Source organism: Musca vetustissima, unplaced genomic scaffold (assembly GCF_032173495.1).
Source record: "Musca vetustissima isolate MV318-11 ecotype Yass unplaced genomic scaffold, APGP_CSIRO_Mvet_v1 utg17712, whole genome shotgun sequence".
Lineage (NCBI taxonomy): Eukaryota > Metazoa > Arthropoda > Insecta > Diptera > Muscidae > Musca > Musca vetustissima.
Window position 1 is genome coordinate 53560 of NW_026887840.1, and position 21787 is coordinate 75346.

General features: G+C 31.9%; 1 protein-coding gene across 4 annotated transcripts in view; it reads left to right on the forward strand.

The window, feature by feature from the left end:
* Positions 1 to 15712, forward strand: part of LOC133335579 (filamin-A) — a 67879-nt gene extending 52167 nt beyond the window's left edge. For 3 of the 4 annotated variants that reach the window (XM_061543889.1, XM_061543890.1, XM_061543891.1), the window contains 5 exons: positions 10326 to 10466; positions 11951 to 12120; positions 13081 to 14905; positions 14973 to 15179; positions 15507 to 15712. In XM_061543889.1, the coding sequence (XP_061399873.1) occupies positions 10326 to 10466; positions 11951 to 12120; positions 13081 to 14905; positions 14973 to 15179; positions 15507 to 15691 (2528 nt within the window). In that variant the 3' untranslated portion in view covers positions 15692 to 15712. Of the gene's footprint in view, positions 1 to 4508; positions 4767 to 10325; positions 10467 to 11950; positions 12121 to 13080; positions 14906 to 14972; positions 15180 to 15506 lie in introns of those variants that run through there. The other variant, XM_061543892.1, reaches the window with a different exon arrangement.
* Positions 15713 to 21787: the final 6075 nt, after the last annotated feature.

Sequence of the window (21787 nt, forward strand, 5' to 3'; positions counted from 1 at the left end):
CACCTAGAATTTGTTTTTTTTTTAATTTTCTGCATCACAGAAGACACTTGCTTGATTTCTAAAAATATTCTCCCATAACATGTTTATGTTATTTGCATTTGTCTGAAAATAATCTTCCCATCGTATCAATAAAATATTTCATATTGTCCACCTCTATAGATATTTTTTTATATTGCCAACAACAAATTGCTCAAATGTATCTTTTTTCTATTGTTACGCTTCAAAACATATTTGAGGAATTTTGGGCAGGGCAGTGCAAGATGACTCAAGAGATTTATATGGACTCCGCGATGAAGAAGAACAAGAAAATCAATAAATAATAAAATTTATTATGAAAAATATTTTTGATTCTTGATGTCGCTGCCTTTATGCTGAAAAAAAATTTGCACAGAATTTTATGTGTGTTTTTTGTTGGAAAATTGAGGGAATGCAGAAAGAAAATACAAAAATATGTTTCCAATTTTGAAAGCTTTCGGAATTCAAAGACAATATTTTTTTGTATTTTTTATATATTTTTTGATAAGCTTAATACCTATAAAGATATATGTATGGCTAAATTTTGTATATCAGAATGAAAAAAGGGGCCATCGTTACCAATGGTAGTACCAGCACCACCACTACCATGACAAAAATACACACATACACAAAGTGAATGTATATGTTTTTTTGCCAATACAGAATATGGTAGTCGATCAATTGTTTTTATTGGTATAGGTGCAAAAGACAGTCTCTTGACAGCGGACTGCAGCATCATTATCATTATCATTAACAACTCTGTCACGTCGCAGCGGCGACAGCAGCAGACTGATCTGCTGCTACGCTCCTTTATTGTCAGCCATTATTGATGCTGCTGCTGCGGGATAGCGCCCCGCAAAAAAGAACTCTTTTTTTCTGCCATGGTATCGATCAAATCGATGCGGATAGATAGACCTTTAATTCAATTTGGAATTACGAAAACTCAATTGAAAACGGGACGTGAAAACGCATAGACATAATTACGGAATTTAAATTGCGGTAGTAGTGTGTTGTGACACGGTAGTTCATCATTCAAATTCAATTAATTAATATTGAAATTTGAAATATATTATAATTTTTTGTAATAACTGAAAAAGGATAATTACAAGGATCGAGATATACAATTAAAGAAATACAAGTGTTCTAGATTACAAAATAAAGACAACTGTTTCTAAAAGAAATAAAAAATAATAAACTATTACGTAAATAAACTAAAAGAATTTTAAAGGGAAACAAATAATTATAGAAATTTTGTAAAAAAAGCAAAGTGTGAGTTTTTTTCAAAAGGAAATATAAAAAATGGCTTCCTTATAGTGTTGGCCTGTGGGAAAAAATACAAATATAAGAAATAAATAAAGTGGATATTAAAAAAAAAATTATTTAAAAAATATATATTTTGGAAATTAAGAAAAAAATTTAAACCAATAAAATAAAATTAAAATAATAAACTGAAAAAAATGCCAACATAAAATAATTTTAAGGAATTAAGAAAAAATGGCATTATATGATAAAAATATATCCTTAAAATTCACATCGAATAGATCACAGCTAGAGGCGTTTTCTGGCCACCTTCTGCCTAGAGTCAAGAGACCCTAGACGTATTAGTTTCAGTACTTTTTGCACAATAATGAATTATAGTAAATAACTAGTTATCTTTGCCAAATTCCGCAAATACCTAAATAATATTTGTTTGCAAAATAATAAAATCCTCCTTAGTGTACCTTAGGGTGTATCATATATGACACTAATCATACGCTCCAGTATATATTGTAAATTTTGCATAGGATTATAGTCAAGACCCAGAAATAATTGTCCATATATTTAATTGCCTACTGCAAATATCGAATATTTGTTTATTTCCATTGTCACATTCAGTTTTCTGGCGAACTATTAAATGTATGATATATGGTGTTAATCATACGCACCAGCATAATGACAATTTTGTAAACTCTTACAAATGGATGAGAATTTAGATCAGTTATTTTCTCATTTAAAATAATTTATACTTCTATTCGATTCTAGTTAATATGGACCTTTTAAGGACAATTATTGTAATTAAAGGAATCATCCGGATTGAAATTATACGTATGATAAACAACAGCAATTATACGCTCCAGTACACCCACATTTTTTCTATGTCCTTAGGAGGATTTGAATTATAATTACGATTTCAGATATTTTCTATATAGTTTCTCATTTCAGTAGCTGATTTATAATCTTATACATTTCGATTTAATCTGTATTTTTTAAAGCAGTTATTGTGTTCAGAAAAATATTTGAAATGTATTGTGAGTACATAGAATACTATGGAGCGTATCATGTATGCCAATACTCATACTCATAATAAAATACAACAAATATTATTTAATTTAAACCAGCAGTGCCCAATATATGTATTATTGTGGACAGCCCTATTTTAAACCAATCTTCTCTAAGACTAATTCAATGCTATTTTTTATTCTTGAGAACTACTGGGTGTATAAAATATGGTGTCGATTATACGCTCCGCAAAACAGAAATTTTTTTACCTCTTTTAATTTTTTTTTAATTTCTGTTAATAGAATAAATTGTTTAAAAAATGTTCTTTTTTTGTAGCTTTTCATTCAAAAAAAAATGATTAACAAGCTTCATCGCCTCTTTTTATTCAGAGATTTTAAGCAAAAAAATTAGAAATGTATCGTTTATAAAACTTCTTCCATTTTATACTATAGAGCGTATCATATATGACATCAATTATACGCCTCTAGGAAAGCTTACACGACACATTGAATGTGATGTTATCATTTGTTAGGCCTTACAAAACTACTGGACGTGTACTACATATTGTAACTCATACGCTCCAGCATATCGAAATATTTTGTATAAGAATTTTTATTAATTTCTAAATGGAAAAGGTTTTAAATTTATTTTGCATTTCTTCTCATTAGAATAACGGATTTACATCTTTTAACCTGGAATTTCCAAACCAATTATTAAGCGTATGATATACGACAGCAATCATACGCTTAACTATACCGAAAACATTAATTATTTTTTTATTCAAAACCTACACCTTCTATGTGTCTTGGAGATCTGATTAAAATTGTTCACATAGTACTGTAGGGCGTATTAGATATGGCGTTAATCATACGGCCTAGCGTACCCAAATACAGAAATATTCTTTAATTGGGTACCCAAATCAATGGTGATTGTGGTCCAGATATCATATGTAAAATGTCCCCGCTCTATTTTTTTTCAATTTTTTCGTATTCCGATAGATAAAATATATTTTTATCACCCTAGCATTATTTTGCAAGGTTTTCAGAAGACAATATAGGTCCCTAGAACCTCCCAGAAATATATGGTTATATTGAAGAAGGCCTTAGGCTAATTTTTTAAACGCAGTCGCAGTGATTTGGCCAGACGTCATCAAGCCACCTTACAGACAATTTCAACTCCAAAGTGATGCAAATTCTGAATTTTTATTTGCTTTTGGATCCTTTGGTGGAGATTATTAACGAACATTGTGTTTTTTTAGTACTTAATACAATGTACAATATTCATCCTTCAATAAAGATTTGTAAATATACGGAACTGCTAGAATATATTTTTATCTAGTTTTAATTCAAGTATTCTTGAAATATTCTTTCTACAACTGAAAGCTGTCTTCAACGTCCCTACTAACAAATAAATTTTCTTCACAGACAGGGGGGATTATGAACACGACAACTTCTAGAGATAATATATATTTAATTGTTCACAAAAAGGCTTATTTCTGTCCTTACAATCTGGCCAGGCCATTGCAGTTCTCAATGAAAGGCTATACAATTACAAATAATTGCACCACCATATCCAGATTTATGTCGACATTCTGGTTATTTCTCATTAGATTTTTAATACCTCCATATTTTCAGCCTTATAACAATAACAATTTTAGTTCAGTCGTTTAAGACTAACATTTTCACGAAGCAGTCATTTCAAATCGAGAGAGTGAACAAAAATGTTTATGAAATTCTTTCGGAAGGAACTATCTGCCGTATGATGTACGACTTTAATCATACGCTCCAGTAGACAGACATTTCCCCATAATCTGTAAAGGTAGCTATGGCGAGTTTGATTTGGAATTTGGCAGTATGTTTTATGACATCAAGGAATGTGCCCGAATTTCCTTCTAACTTTCAAGCAAAACTATTGAGAGTATATATTAGAAATATTCAAAATTAAATCCCTGAACCTGAATTACCTATACTTCAAATATTGTTGAACGCCTATATCCACATTATTTTTTCTTATATTTGTATTTTTTCCACTATCAAAAATATATATTTTATTTGTGTACTTTTTTCAAAATTTATTTTATATATCAACATATTTTTGTTTGCATTTTGTTCTACCAAAAAATAATTTTAATCTAAATTTTAAGTGTCTCTATTTCAAATTTTACCATAAACTGTGTGTGTTGTATATTAAACAAACAAACAAAAAACATCGTATTAACATAAAATAAATTAAATAACTAAATAAAAAACCCACGATCATCATGAATTTCGGTTGGATGACTGAAAAACCTGAAGCTCCCGAAGCTACTTGGGAAGATTTCAGTTATTTTTATCATCCGAAATATTATAAAGTAACGGTATCGGAACGTGATCACGTCGAAAAGACTCAGGTCTATTATAACGAAACGATAATACCAGAGAATGAAGGATTGTTTAATTGCGATTTTTTACCATTAAATTTTAAATCATCATTTTATATTATAACACATCAAGGTAAAAAAAGGAACTTTTATTTGATAGAATAAGAATGTAATGCAAATTAATTATTTTAATATTGTAATTTAGAAAATTAATAAGAAATTCCTTGTAGCCTAGAAGTATTTAGTTTGTTAATCCTACATAATTACTCTAAAACGCATTTTCTTAAGGTCCCACTGGTAAATGCCACTCTCGTCATTAAAGTATGACATACGGCTGTACTTTAGTCTCACCTTATATGCCACTCAGGCGTCCTTGTATTCCTTGGCTTAATTTGGTGATAAATATTTAAAACCAGTATTTAAATAAAAGAGAATCAGTATTTATACAAAATTATATTTTTTAAATAAAAACAATTCATTATAACATTTTTTAGCCTTCGCTAAAAAACTACCCTGAAACGCATTTTCTTAAGGTCGCACTTGTAAATGCAACTCTTGCGCTTGATGTGTGCCATACGTCTTTACTTAATTTTTACCCAGATAACGCCAGAGAATTTCATATCAATATTTCATTTTTAACGGTAAATATCTTGTTTATTATATAGTACGTTTACATTGTACTGTATTTCGTTAACCCTATGACTTAAAATACTCATAAAGTAGTTTATATCGGTAAAAAGTTTTAATATATATGTAATTTTGGTTTAAAATATACTTTTACTATGATAGCACAGAAGAAGAGAATTTTTAGAAATTTTACTTTAAATGCAACTCATGCGTCGTTATATTCTTACAGGTATTTAACCTTAAAAATATATTAATTTTTTGGCACACAAAATAAAAACAATTTCTTTTTTTCCAAAAATACATAAATTATTTTTAGAAACAACAAATATTTCCATCAAAAATACGTTTTTCAAAAAAATACGAAAATTACTCATACAAAATATAGAAATTAATATATCCCCAAAAACATCATAAAACATATTGTGCATTATGTTCGAAGACACGCAATCTCAATTAGTCTCCATACTTTATGATATTTGCAATTGGTATTTTTCTTTTTCGAAAAATAACGATCAATAAATGTCGAAATTTGTTGACATTGCATGACATCGTCTTCGTTTTGACGTCAACCTATATAACTTTTTCTTTCTTTTTTGAAAATACTGTGTTGACGTTTTCTTTTTTACCATGGCCAGCTGATAAACATCACCAATAGCCGTTCGGTAAATCGTGAGTGAAAGAAATCCATTTTTCTGTTTGCAACAGTTGTCCTGTCACATCACAATGTAAATCAAGTGAAACGCACCGAATATTTGTCAAATACCCAACAACTATGTGCAGAGAATGTAATTAGTTACACTGACTGAATGCGTTTTGTCTGTCAGCTAGTGAGTGCACATAGTCAATAAAGTGTGGGTTGTTTTAGAAATTTGAAAAAACATTTTTAGAACATTTTTTTTCAATTTTAAATATTTACTCCGTCATTGTTCACATTTTTGAAACGGAACTAGTTCCTTTCGGATAAAAAAACCATTAAGTTCATTTCAATGAACGAGATTGATTTGTCAAAGTTCGATTGCCATATTTACATTAAAATTGTTAAGGCGCGTTTAGACTATTAGTATGTTTAGATTGTACCCGATTTCGTTAACCCAGTGGGTTTAAATTGTCAATTCCATTGTATATATGCCACATAAATCCTCATGAAGTAGGTTGACCCGATAAAAATAAAAAAATTTAAATGTCGTTTATGCCCTTAAATCGAATCGATTTGTATTAAAAGGAAATGGATTGGTCAGCTGTTATTTGTTTACATATATTAAAACATTTCAAAGCTTTCGTCATTTCTTTGGCAATTTTCAATCACTATTTTATAATGTTGTTAGGAATTGGTCTACATTAGGTCACAAATGGATTTGATTTCTGAAAAAAAAAACATTTCAGTAAATGGAACGAAAAATCTTTAAATCTTTTTACTGATTATTCGGCTTTTAGTATAATTAAATATTAAAAGTAGAACCTGACTTTCAAATTTTTACCGAACTTTTTCTCCTCTATCCAATAATATTTCTCAACACTGACAACTTTGTATTCTCTCATTTTTTATTTCCCTTTGCCCAAAAAATGTACTAAATTCTTAAATTGACTCAAAATAAATGTTACAAATTCTATGTACAATTTAAAATTTCATTATGCCCATCCATCCGAATCAACATTGTATGCGGATTCTCTGTACTTTTTTGCATTCAACAGAATGCATAATGTACATACAATTAAAAACAAATGTAAACAAGTGTCAGAATACATTAAATGGGCAATTTGTGGACCATGTGGACTAAAAAACAAACGAAGAAAATATGATGCGCCTTCGATACAGACAAAGTACAATAAAATTTCCGCAACGAAAATGAAATTTTAATTTCAAATTCTCTCAATGATGAAGTTCTTTTTCTTGTATTAGAATGCAAATGTGATATATCGTTTACATTTTAAATCTATAAATCTGTGCGATCTTTATGCCTCTTTACATGGTAGACTACCAAATAAAGAGGGATACTCCTCTATACCTTAAAATTGGATTTGCTATGGGTTGCGTGCATGTTTTGAAATTTTGCCAAAGTATCATAAATTTGTGGCAGATTTTTTTGTTGTTTGTCTAAACAATCCGCAAAAAATAGATATTAAGACACACAAAATTAACAAAACATCATCGTCCGCCAACAACATCAAAATGACATTTTAACAACAAATCATGACACTTTAGCGACAATGCTCTGACACGCTAAATGACAAGGCATACAAACAAACATGGATATACACATTTTTTTCATGTAGTTTAGACAAGTCAAAGAAATATTGTAGGAGATATAGTTGACACAACATAATATATTATAGTGTTACTTTGTTTTTCTTCTGGTCCCCTATAAACAAGAATATTAATTAAAAATTATATGTAAATTTGGTGCTTTGATGAAGTCAGTCAGTTGTATTTTTCTTTTGATTTAAAAATAACAACCAACATCATTTTTTATTAAAAAGTATATATATCATAAATGTGTTTGGAGTGTGTTCTATTAGTTTTTTTTTATTTTGAAAAATATTTTTGCAACATTTTACTGGCGCCGCCAATTTTTTTGTTTGGTTGTATTTGAAAACAAGATTATATTAATTGATTTCTATTAATTTAAAATGCATTCGTTGGCCTTGGATTTTTCTTAATGGCTTTAATTTAGCATTATAGCATTTATATTTTTTTGCATGAAAATCTCTACAGCATTTTTGGCACTACTCTAGAAAAATTATTTTATATTTATGTAATGAAATTCGCGATTTAAATTCACTGGCTTAAATCTAGTGCAATGAAAACGTTCTATTAGTTTATATAATTGTTAACACACTAGTTTTATAGTTAACCCACAATATAAATATTTCTCATTAAATGCATGTTTTTGTAGAGCTTAATTTTAGTACAGAACGAAAAACTTTCATACATTTTAATTGTTTTAAGAAAACGCTTTTTGTTTAGGTACCCCCAATGTATTGTTTTCTTTATGGTTGCAACTTAATTGCATACGTAAAACGTATGGCGGCTGTCAACTTTATTTGAAACAGTAATTGGCCATATAAAGTCTTCAAATATTATATATTAACACGTTGGTTTATAATCTTAAAAAATGTACTATAATAAATAAATAGGAACAATATAGCCGTTATATTTTTGGTAATATTTGAAAACAAGATTTTATTAATTAATTTCAGTTTATATAAAATACATTTTGTGGCCTTGGATTCTATTCTTAATGGCTTCAATTAGGCATTCGAATTTATCATTTTTTGCATGAAGACCACCACAATATTTGGGAATATTTTGAGTGTTGATTCTTAAATGAATTCCTTAACGTTGTATCACAAAATTTTATGCATTTCTGTTTTAGAAATTTAATTTGTATCATTGTCAAAAGACTAGTTTTTTAATGCATATTTTTGTAAATTCTAATTTTAGTACAGAAAGACGACGAACTTTCAGACATTCTAATTAATTTATATTAAAATTATTATTTAAACCCTCGCTTTGTAGTTAAGAAAACGCATTTTATTTAGGTATCCCCAATTTATTGTTTTGGTTATGGTTGCAACTTAATTTCATACGTAAAATGTATGGCGGCTGTCAACTTTGAAACAGTAATTAGCCATATGAAGTTTTATTTAAATACGTTGCTTTATAAATTTAAAAATGTATTACAATAAATAAATATGAACAATAAAGCCTGGTTTACACCAAACCTGTTTTACGGAAGTCGTAGTTTATTTGGAAATCGTCCTTATATTTATATTTATTTTTATAGGGTACTATAAAGTCTTTTTTGCTTCTGAAAATTATATTTTCTACACAGCCTCTTTAAATATATTTCACACCATCGATCTTATCATCATCATCAGCATGATGATGATGATTAGCATAATCCATATGGTCATAGTGGCGCTAGTGACCCATATGTGAAAAGTTTTTGGTTTTTTAGTGATGCGAATAGTTTTGTTTTATATGTGCCGCCACCATTAATGTTTTCAATACAAACAATGTTTTGTGTATTTGTTTTTGGTGGCAATGTATACACGACTTTTTTGGCAAATTATTTTGTTTGTGAAAAGAAAACATTTGGCACGCGTCAGTGATTTATATGAATTTTTACGGATTTTTTTAGCTGTTTATCATTTGTTGTTTATACTTGATGTTGTGGTGTCTTTGCTTTACGGGTTAATAGTAAATTCATTAAAAGGCTTTTTTTAATTAATGTTTCATATTAGTGTTTACATTGGGTTGATTTAGTGGCTAATAATGGGTAGTAATTTATTGATGATATGACTTTTGAAAAAAAAAACTTAGGACTTAATGGAATTGGAATCGTTTGAAGTGACTTTTTAATATAGTAGGCGATTTACACAATTGTTAGCGAGCTATATATAAAGCATGTTTACATGAAATGTTTTGATGTAAACATTTCATGTAAACATGCTTTAAACTACTCAAACGATGATTTTGGTCCTTCGATATGAAATAATTTTATGTTATTATTCTCTCATATGTCTAAAAACACTTTAAATTGACCAGATGTTTAAATATATTCTTTTGGATTTTTTATGTTTTTTTTGCCAAAAAATTTGCCATATTTTTGTTTTCATTTTTCACATTAAAAAAAGCGAAACTTATTTTTATACATTTGCAAAAAGAAATAAATACTTTGCTATAACAATTATAAAAATATTTCCAAAATATAGCGCATTTTATGAAATATATATCCATATCAAAATAAACAAAAACAAACCAAAAAATATTGCATCATCAATCAACAAGTGAATCATTAAAAGATTTGGACACATTCTCATTATATATATGGAATGGCTAGAGATTCTTTGTGTTTGCATTAATAAAAATTTTGATAATCATTCCCTCTCCTCCCCCTTTTTTATAAGTAATTCTAAGAATATTTATTTTATTTTTTTATTAAATTGAAAAATAATCCCATTCTAGTATATTCTGAATTTAGTATTTTTTTGCTTTCATAAATTGTTATTATTTATGTGCAAAGATTTAATTTTGTGTGTTTTTCTTTTTTCTATATTTTAGCTGAAGTCAAAATGCCCAGCGGAAAAATTGACAAGCCCATTATCCAAGACAATCGTGATGGTACCGTTTCGGTTAAATACGATCCCAAAGAAGAGGGCTCCCACGAATTGATTGTCAAATACAATGGTGAACCTGTTCAAGGTAAGTTAAAGAAACAAACATCAAATGAAACAGAATTGTTAAATTAATTTTAAAAAATTTGTAGAAGTCCTCGAACATTTTTCAAAGAAAATGCTTTAAAAAAACTATTTTTTAAATCAGAGATTTCATGATTAAAAATTTATATTATACGTAATTTATATTATACGTTTTTTACATTAGACATTTTTAACGGATTAACTTTATGGCGATTTATTTGACATAAATGCAATGGAACTGATAAATGCAATGGAACTGACAATCCAGTACAATGTAAATGTATTATAATATTTACTAACAGATATGCATTTAGTGCTATTAAATCTAAAAAAAAACAGAGAGGGAATATATACATATATATTAAGGTTAAAATTTTCAATAATACCCAATGTATTATTGATTCATAATATAAACATAATTTAAACCTCGCTTTGTACTCAAGAAAACGCTTTTTGTTTAGGTATCTTCAATATATTGTTTTCGGTTAGAGTTGCAACTTAATTTGATCGTAAAATATATGGCGGCTGTCAACATTGTTTTCTATAGTAATTTCAAAGCCTGAGACATGCCTCTGAACATTCTAATTTTTAGTAGGACGTGAAGCAGGATGGAGAGGAGTTAAAAAGGAAAAAAATTCGAGGCTTATTAATAATGCAGCTGCAAATCTACTGCTTCTCAAAGGCATATAAATAAGGTCGTCCAGGGAGACTCACTGGATGTCAGTGGCCTCCTAAGTTTATTGTCAAAACCCATTATTGTGAATTGACTTCTATTATGAAAACGTAAACAAAAGCTAAATTTTTGACATTAGACTTGAGAAAAAACAGCTGTTTTCCGATGTTCTTACTCGGAGCAATATTATCACATGGATACGATGTATAGCGATTTTATGTCTGCATGAAGTTAAACATTTGACGAAGGGCTATTTTTGGTTTTTGGGAAAAGATATGATGGTCATAAAAATAAATTGATGAATGGTAGTGGTCATTGATGTCGAAATCTTTTAAATATTGGCACGAATTCTTTAAGGAATTTAATTTTAAATTCCATTTGAAGTCATGAGTGCGTATAAGTGTTGGTAATAGTCATACGACCCATTGAACGAATATTTTTAATGCTATTATATGCAGGTTTCTAGAACAAAAACCACTAATTAGGATCGATAAAATAAAAAAATACCCTATTGGCCTCATAAAATAATTCTTAAAAAGCCTCGAAAAATAAAAAAGAAAACATACCAACATTTTTCAAAAGCATTTTCTCTCATTTTTTATATTTATAAAATTTTAATTTTTATTTTTTTATGTAAACTTATATATTCTTCAAAAAAAATATTATTTTTTTTTTCAAAATATTAAAAAATAAATATATTTAAAGATTAACATTAAAAATATTTTTGAAAACTACACAATTATTTTTAGCTTCCATATATTTTTAATTTTTTTATATAATTAATTATATAATTTTAATGTTGTTCTTCCTTCCAGGATCTCCCTTCAAATTCCATGTGGATTCCATCACCTCTGGCTATGTTACAGCTTATGGCCCCGGCTTGACTCATGGTGTTACTGGCGAACCATGCAACTTCACCATCTCCACCAAGGGTGCCAGTGCTGCTGGTTTGACCATGGCCGTTGAGGGACCCAGCAAAGTTGATGTAAGTAAAAAAAATGGAACAAATATAGGGTTTTATTTAAAAAACAATAAGAACAATTATTGGTAAAAATTCAAATTTGGTTTTAGTGTAAAAAAAAAACTATTTTCTAGGAAAGATTTTAAATTTAATCATATAGGCTGGTGTTAGATTGTCAACATTCATCTTTATCAATTATATTTGTATTATATATGTAATTTATATATTTATATATAAAATATAAAATCAAAAACAATTCATTAATTCATTGTTTTTTTCATATTAATTGCAAAATGCTATAACATCTGCAAATTATTTGCTGTAACAGAAAGTAATATATCGTATATGTAACTAAATTAATTTTAGAAAATATCACATAACGCCTTAAATTAATTAAAAAATAATAAGAAATCAATTTTAGATTTTGCAGTTAATTAAAAAATAACAAAACCAGGAAAGAACGCCAGATGCCGTCTAACAAACTTTAAAAATTTGTAACTTACCCTCACATAAATCCGAGTTTATAACAAAGAGAAGAGTTTATGACAAAGAGAAGAGGAGTGAATAAGCTAAATTGTAGCCTTTTCATGTCCCCTTCTCTTCCAAAAACTCATTTTATATAGTGAAACCTTTTGTGTCTGTCTTCCAATTAATATATATTATAAATTAGATTTTATCCTTAAAATTATCACAATATTTTGTTTTAAATACTTAATTGAGGTTGTAAAGTAGTCGACCTACACCAATTAATATTTTTACCGATTGTTTTTATCTAAAAACATAATTTTACCTTAATTTCCACTCCTAATGTTACGAATAACCATTTTTACAAAATTCAAAGCATACTTTCAGGCGTTGTGTGATAACCTTAAGTAGTCAACAGTAGTTCTTTAGTGTAATGTAGTTTTAACAATTTTCCCGCTGCTTTAAATCCAATGGCTTTTTTCTTCTCTTCCCCTCCGCTCCAAAAAAATCTCTTTGCAGATTAACTATCACGACAACAAAGATGGTACCGTTTCTGTTCAATATCTACCCACTGCCCCCGGTGAATATCATGTTTCGGTACGCTTTGGCGATAAACACATTAATGGTTCACCCTATGTGGCCAAGGTCACCGGTGAAGGTCGCAAACGTAATCAAATCTCTGTTGGTTCCTGTTCAGAAGTCACCATGCCTGGTGAAATTACCGATGATGATTTGCGTGCCTTGAATGCCTCCATTCAGGCACCCAGTGGCTTGGAAGAGCCATGCTTCTTGAAACGTATGCCAACCGGCAATATTGGCATTTCCTTTACACCCCGTGAAACTGGTGAACATATGGTTTCTGTGAAACGTATGGGTAAACACATCCCCAATTCACCATTCAAGGTGACCGTTATGGAACGTGAGGTTGGTGATGCCAAGAAGGTTAAGGTTTCTGGTTCCGGTTTGAAGGAAGGCAAAACTCACACTGAGAATGTCTTCTCCGTGGATACCCGCAATGCTGGTTATGGTGGTCTCTCCGTATCCATTGAAGGTCCCAGCAAGGCTGAAATCCAATGTACCGATAAGGATGATGGTACCTTGAACATTTCGTATAAACCCACTGAACCCGGTTATTATATTGTCAATTTGAAATTCGCCGATCATCACGTGGAGGGCTCGCCATTCACTGTTAAGGTCACTGGTGAGGGTAGCAACCGTAAACGTGAAAAGATCCAACGTGAACGTGATGCCGTTCCCGTCACTGAAATTGGCAGCAAATGTAAGCTGACCTTTAAGATGCCCGGCATTACCTCCTTCGATTTGGCAGCCCGTGTAACATCACCCAGCAATGTGACTGAAGATGCTGAAATCCAGGAGGTGGAGGATGGACTCTACTCTGTGCACTTTATTCCCAAGGAATTGGGTGTCCACACTGTGTCGGTACGCTACAAGGATATGCACATCCCCGGCTCTCCCTTCCAATTTACCGTTGGTCCATTGCATGACTTTGGTAGCCATTTGGTTAAGGCTGGCGGTTCTGGTTTGGAACGTGGCTTGGTTGGAGTACCAAATGAATTTAATGTGTGGACCCGTGAGGCCGGTGGCGGCTCTTTGGCCATTTCCGTTGAAGGTCCCAGCAAGGCTGAAATTGAATTCAAGGATCGCAAGGATGGTTCCTGTGATGTGGCCTACAAAGTAACCGAGCCCGGTGAATATCGTGTGGGTTTGAAATTCAATGATCGCCATATTCCTGATTCGCCATTCAAGGTGTACATTTCTCCCGATGCTGGTGATGCCCACAAATTGGAGGTACAACAATTCCCTGAGGGTAGCATCCAGGCTGATGCTCCTTATCAATTTATGGTACGCAAGAATGGAGCCAAGGGTGAATTGGATGCCAAGATTGTTGCCCCCTCCGGTACCGATGATGATTGTTTCATTCAGACCATCGACAGTGATATGACATCGGTGCGTTTCTATCCTCGGGAGAATGGTATCCATGCCATTCATGTCAAATTCAATGGTGTTCATATTCCTGGATCACCATTCCGTATTAAGGTTGGTAAGGATGTAGCCGATCCCGCCGCTGTTCATGCCAGTGGTTCCGGTTTGGAATGTGTAAAGACAGGTCACAAGGCTGATTTCATTATTAATACCTGCAATGCTGGTGTGGGTACATTGTCCGTGGCCATTGATGGTCCATCTAAGGTTGCCATGGATTGTACTGAGGTGGAGGAGGGCTACAAGGTGCGTTATACTCCATTGTTGCCTGGTGATCATTTCATTTCGGTTAAATACAATAATATTCATATTATTGGTTCGCCGTTCAGAGTCAGTTGCGAGGGTAAGTTGGAGGTTGGGGGAATTTTGGAAAAAAATGAGTTTAATGTGTTGTTGTATTTTTATTTTAGGTGACAAAATGGTCGATGAAGGTGCCCAAGAAACCTCTACCGTTGTGGTAGAAACCGTGCAAAAGGTTGCCAAGGGTGGCAAGAATACCGGTGTTGTTATGCCTGCCTTTAAATCCGATGCCTCCCTGGTCACATCGAAGGGTATGGGTCTGAAGAAGGCCTTTATGGGTAAAACCAATACTTTCACCATTAGTGCCACTGAAGCTGGTAAGTAAAAAAATACCAATCAGAAGTGGTATTCAAAGAAAAAATATTGCTGGACCATTAAAAATTAATTTTAAAAAATCCATGCCTATGGGAGATTATTAAAAATTAATTTTAAAAATTCCATGCCCCTGAGAGATTATTAAAAATTAATTTTAAAAAATCCACACCCATTGCTAGGCCATTAAATTTGGTTTAAATAAACAGGCCTATAAATATACCGCAAATATAGAAACCTCTTATTGGAACCCTTTTTATTTAATTGTTGACATTTTTATTTATTCCCTTTCACTACAAATTTATAATTTATTTATTTTTATTTTTTCTTAGGCAACAATATCCTCTATGTTGGCATGTACGGACCCAAGGGACCCTGCGAAGAGTTCAGCATTAAACATACCGGACGCAACAACTACAATGTCAGCTATATGGTACGCGATCGCGGCCAATATATTTTAATAGTCAAATGGGGTGATGAACATATTCCCGGCTCACCTTTCCAAATTGATGTCTAAGTCGTGTTATTCAAAAATTAACTCTCAAACAAATCACAACACAGACCACTATGGTATTTTTTCTATTAAAAAACAACAAAAACAAAAATCCTTGAAAGCAAACAAAGTTCCACACACACACAAACACTTCTTCCAATGCCTGTTTTTTGTAATATGTTTGCTTTAAAAATAAAGTTTCTTATTTTTTGTAAATTAATATGAAGGATTAACGTATCTTTCATATGCTCGAAAATTTATTATTACGTTTATTAAAAAACAAAATCATCGTCTTGTTAGTAAAAAAAACAAAAAACTGAATGTAACTGTCGTTTTTTAATTTAGATTTTAAATTATTATTTTTGTCCCTTATACTTTTTTTGCTTTTTTCTTCATATATAAATATTTTTTTTCTTTGTTTTTATCGATTGAAGTCCATAAAAAAAGAAGCAATATAATTTTAAAATGATATTTAATTCGTATTTTTTTATTACATCAAATATATAATTTATAATAATTAAAGTAAAGCGTATTTCTGTTATCCATATTATATATATTATGTTTTTTTTATGTTTTTAATGATATATATATTTTTTTCAAACATACATATAAAATAATTATTTATAAATAAAAAAATAATAAAACAAGTAAAACTGGCACTTTTTATTTTATCGTGCGCACCAGCCCAACAGACAGACATAAAATTGTCTAAAACGGATTTGATCCAAAGAAACATGGCGTATAAAACACAAAATTTTCGATGAGACACATTTTTGCCGTAACAATGTGTATATACCCTCCCTCATTAGCTATAAGGCTGAGGTTAACGCTACGCAATTTGCAATGTTTATTTATTTATAATATCAATAGTTTCAAAATAAACAATTTGGCCTTTTCAAGCAGATCCTAAGCATAGCATTTGACATCATCCAAATAGAGCCTCTATTCATTCCAGATTTATTAACGCTACATGCTTATTTGCAATGCTTAGAGGGAGAAAATCTAAATACTAGTTTCAAAATAAACAATTTGGCCTTTGGAAGCATTCAAATATCTTCACGTAATCAAAAGTTATGAGCAATCCAATTTTATGTTCATTTCCCATGGGGTTGGCAACCCTAGTAATGTCACATTGTCAGCGCCATCTGTTGACGCAAAAATTTTAAGTTATTTTTTTCAATTTTCCAGAAGAGAAATGGATTTATTCAAAATATTTTTCAGAAAAAAATTCAAGAAGAGGCGTGGATTTTTTCAAAATAATTTTTTCAGAGGCCAGAAGAGGCTTGGATTTATTCTAAATAATTTTTATAGTGACCACACCTAGGGGAATTGCAAATCTCCTACTAGTCGCGTCTTCCGGGTGGCGGATGGGAAGGGAGTCTCCATGATGTGCAGAGTGAAACTGACCTAGGTCTCCTAGATCAACTTTTCTCTGCACTTCGTGGAAACCTTGAAGATTTTCGGATCCCCCGTGGACCAAAATGGATCGGTGTAGTGCCCTTAAATATACCAACTACGATGGGTAAAAGAGGTAAAAAGAATAAAGTTACAATGGAGTTAATAACCCAGTACAGGCGGCAATCGTTGGTGAGGTCACAAGCCACGTTTCGTCGAGATAAAGCGATTGTGATCCGGCTGTTCTAGGTGTGGATGCCTTGGCACCTGCAGCTGTATCTGTTACAAGTGCATCAATTCAAAACCAAAACGTTGACGAACCGGCTATTCCTTTGGCAAATGAACATGTCAAGACTTGTGAAAATCAGTCTCTGGCTGATAGGACTTTAGTTCTGGGAGGGGACGATCTACACGGGACTCTACGCGCTATTCGCGATAGTCTAGAGGAACAAAGTAAGGAACTCTTTTGTTTTTCCAGTTAGACAGACTGGTACCGGAGGAGCAATGTGGGGATACGCTTCCGGAAGAACTGCTACTGAATCTTACCCTAACTGATAATGAGCTGGACACCACGGTGATCCCAGCCAAATCTACACAGGGGGATTGCTGTAGTAGTAACGCAGCATGCTAAAAGTACTAAATTTGGTACAATTTCGTAGCATGTGAAAGGATAGAGCTAAAAAGTGTGTACGAAAAGTGTTATATGGTACTATATTTGGTACAAATTTAATTTGGTGATACAAATCGAGCTGGAATTTGAAAATAACATTAACGCGGGAGTGTAGTATTGGGATATGAACGTAGTTTTGAAAATTTGTTACTTATGTGTACAAAAAGTACTAAATCGTACTATAATCGGTACAGTTTGGATTTTTGGTGAACCGATTGAGCGGTAACAATGAAATATGGAGTCAGGATCACTGTAGGGGTGTGTGGGATTGAGGTCAGGATTCAGTTTAAGAAATTAATACTTATGGGTACTAAATGGTACTACATTTGGTACAATTTGAATTTTTGGGTGAACCAATAGAGCTATAATTATGAAATTTGGAGTTAGGATCACTGTTGAGGTGTAAGATTGAGATATGTAAACGTTTTAGAAATTTGTACTAATGTGTACTAAATTTGGTACAATTTGAGTTTTGGGTGAACCAATAGAGTTAGAATCCTGAAATTTTTATTTAGGATCACTGTTGGAGTGTGGGATCGGGATACGTAGAAATTTTGGAAATTACTACTAACGTGTACTAAATGTTACGACATTTGGTACAATTTGAATTTAGGTGAACCGCTAGAGCTTGAAGATAATAGCAAAAAATCACCTTTATAGGTGTAATAAAACTGCAGAATCCCCTCTAACCATTGCTGGAAAATTCATAAAAATCGGTTAAGTATTTCCGGAGTTATTCGAATTTCATTTCTACCATGCTCCGAAATATCTGTTCGATGCTGGGCGCCTATTGCCAAAAAATTAAAAACACCACAAAAATCGATCTTGCAAAAATGGAAATTTTTTCCCTGCATACAGCTACAGTGTGTGTATGTGTAAGTAAATATATTTTATATTCCATATGTGCATAAATCATACATACAATCACACCTACATATCAAGCAACAAGAAATTGCACCTCGAACTGCCCTTTGCCATATGCTATAATTTTCATACAACAGCAGACGACATTATGAAAATAATTTTTGCCCTTTTTAAAAGACCGATTTTTGTGTGGTTTTTCATTTTCAGGTAATAGGCGACCAGAATCGAGCAGGAGGTGTATTTAACGATGAATAGTAGTCATAAAAAACAAACAACCCTTTCAAATCATTGATTTTTTATAAAAATTCGTGCTCTGTTAAAATGGTTCACAGCCCCCGTTTCTTCAATGTTATGGCTGTATAATCGACCCACATAAACGGCTATTCCTTATTCTTTTAATAATATAATTATATATGATATGTAGATATGTAGGAAGTTTTGGAAATTGGTACTACTGTGAACTAAATTTGGTACAATTTGAATTTTTGGTAAACTGATAGAATTGGAATCCTGGAACTTGGAGTTAAGATCACTGTGGAGGTGAAGGTTTGGGTTAAGTAGGAAGTTTCCGGAAATTCGTACTAAATTTGGTACAATTTGAATTGTGGGTGAACCGATAGAGTTGGAATCCTGAAACTTGGATTTAGGATCACTGTGGAGGTGAAGGTTTGGATTAAGTAGAACGTTTTGGAATTTCGTACTACTCTGTACTAAATTTGGTACAATTTGAATTGTGGGTGGACAGATAGAGTTGGAATCCTGAAACTTGGATTTAGGATCACTGTGGGGTGTGGGTTTTGGGTTAAATAAGACGTTTTGGAAATTCGTACTACTGTGTACTAAATTTGATACAATTTGAATTGTGGGTGAACCTGTAGAGCTTGAATAATGAAATTTGGTACTAAATGGTACTCAAATTTAATTAATGGTCGATATTAATGTGTGGATTGCTTAGTTTTTCCGACACATGCAGTTTTCTGTGAAAATAAAATAGTATGTTAATACATGTTAAAATATATCCAACATTCGCTAACGAAATAGCGGGTATGTGCTAGTTTAAATATTTTGTTTTTGCCAAATAGTCAGGCTGAATCCCAGTTTGTTGTTTTTATAAAAAACAACTATTTATTAGTGGGGAATGTATGACATTGTTTTCAGATGCCAAAAGAGGCGTGAATTTAATCAAAATATTTTTTTCACAGGCCCGAAGAAAAATTTAAAAAAATCCCCGCCTATTGGTAGGACATTAAAAAATTAAAAAAAAAAACACGACCATTGGTAGGGCATTAAAAATTAATTTTTTTACAATTAAAAAAATAATAAAATTACATATTTTTAAAAAATGTTTAAAAAAGTATTTATTTTTTTGTTAATACCATTTTAAAAGGCTTACATTATAAAACAATAAATTTAACGACAGCTTAAAAACCATATACCCACATATAGAGTCTTATATACTAGGAATATTTATGGCCTCCACCACCACTGTCATGATGCGAAACACCACCACCATTATTACCAAACGATTCATATAGATCACCATATTGACCAATATATTCCAAATCATCATCATCGCTGGATGAATCCTCACTAGTGTCCGGCACTACTCCGCTTGCTGGTGGTTTAAAATATATTGTCGATTTGCTATTGAAACGTCGACGTCCGATATAATATTTAAGGAATTTTGTTGCTGCCTTTGGTCCAATGACTCGACTCAGATGTTCATGAGTGATGACAAAAGAGGCACCATCTTGGCTAAAACTTTGCGGTGGAGCCAGAGATGATTTGTGCGGAGCATAAATTAAAATACCCTTATTGGGAATGTGATGTGGGGCAAGGGAGTTAGTTTGATTGTTCGTGGTCTTTGATGATGAACTTGGTTCCGCTTGTTGTCTTCGTTCATCCATATTATTTTCGGATGCTGGAGGTGGTGGTTCGAAATTCGTTGTTGTTGATGATACTACCGTACAATCAATATCATCATCCTGATCACTAAGCATATCTTGTAATTTCATTTTCCTACTACGTGACCGGCAGTATTCTTTCTTGGGGGATGGTGATTGCTGCATGGTTGTCGATGTAACATTGGCAATATTGCTACTCAAATTGTTATTGGAAGATTGTTCATTATTATTATTGTTGTTGTTACAGTTTTGGGTTGCTGTTTCTTCTATTTGTTGAAGTTTTGCTGGGATTTCTTCTTCATCATCATCGGAGATAATACGGTTACGGCTTTGATTCGATGGTTTAGTGGAAGTTTTCATTGATCGGGAGAGTTCTTTTTTCCTTTTCAATTGCTTATGTGTAATATTCGCTTCGCTGTCGGTTTTATTTGTCTCTCTGTCATTGTCTTTCGGTCTTTGTTTTGTGTGTGGTTTCTTGAAGACGAATTCCTTAGTGGCATTATCTTCCAGCTCTGAAGGTTCCGGGATTTCTTCAGTCCTAGATTTGTTGGTATGTTTCTCAATTGATATGTCATCTTCATTGCCTTCTGCTATACGATCCGATCTGCTTGGCTGTGCGGAAATTTTGTCCTCCATGACAACATTTTTGGATTTCGATTTAGTTCTACTTCGATTGGCTTTAGAAATTCGATCTGATGCGTTAGGTTGTGCCGAAATATTTTCTTCCATGGCTACATTTTTGGAATTGGATTTAGTTCTACTTTGATTGGATTCCGAAATTGGGTCTGATGTGGTGGATTGTGCAGAAATATATTCTTTTAAGGTAATATTTTTAGATCTCGATTTAGTTTTACTTTTATTGGCTTCCGAAATTCGATCAGATGTGCTCGGTTGTATCGAAATATTTTCCTCCATGGCAACATTTTTAGATTTGGATTTTGTTCTACTTTGATTGGCTTCCGAAATTCGATCTGATTGTGCGGAAATATTTTCCTCCATGGCAGCATTTTTAGATTTCGATTTTGTTCTACTTTGATTGGCTTGCGAAATACCTTCTGATGTGTTTGATTGTGTGGACATATTTTCCTCCAAGGTAGCATTTTTAGATTGTGATTTAGTTCTACTTTGACTGGATTCCGAAATACTTTCTGATGTCTCTGATTGTGCGGTCATATTTTCCTCCATGGCAACATTTTTAGATTTTGATTTACTTCTACTTTCATGGCTTTCCGAAATACCTTCTGATGTGCTTGATTGTATGGAGATATTTTTCTCCAACGTAGCATT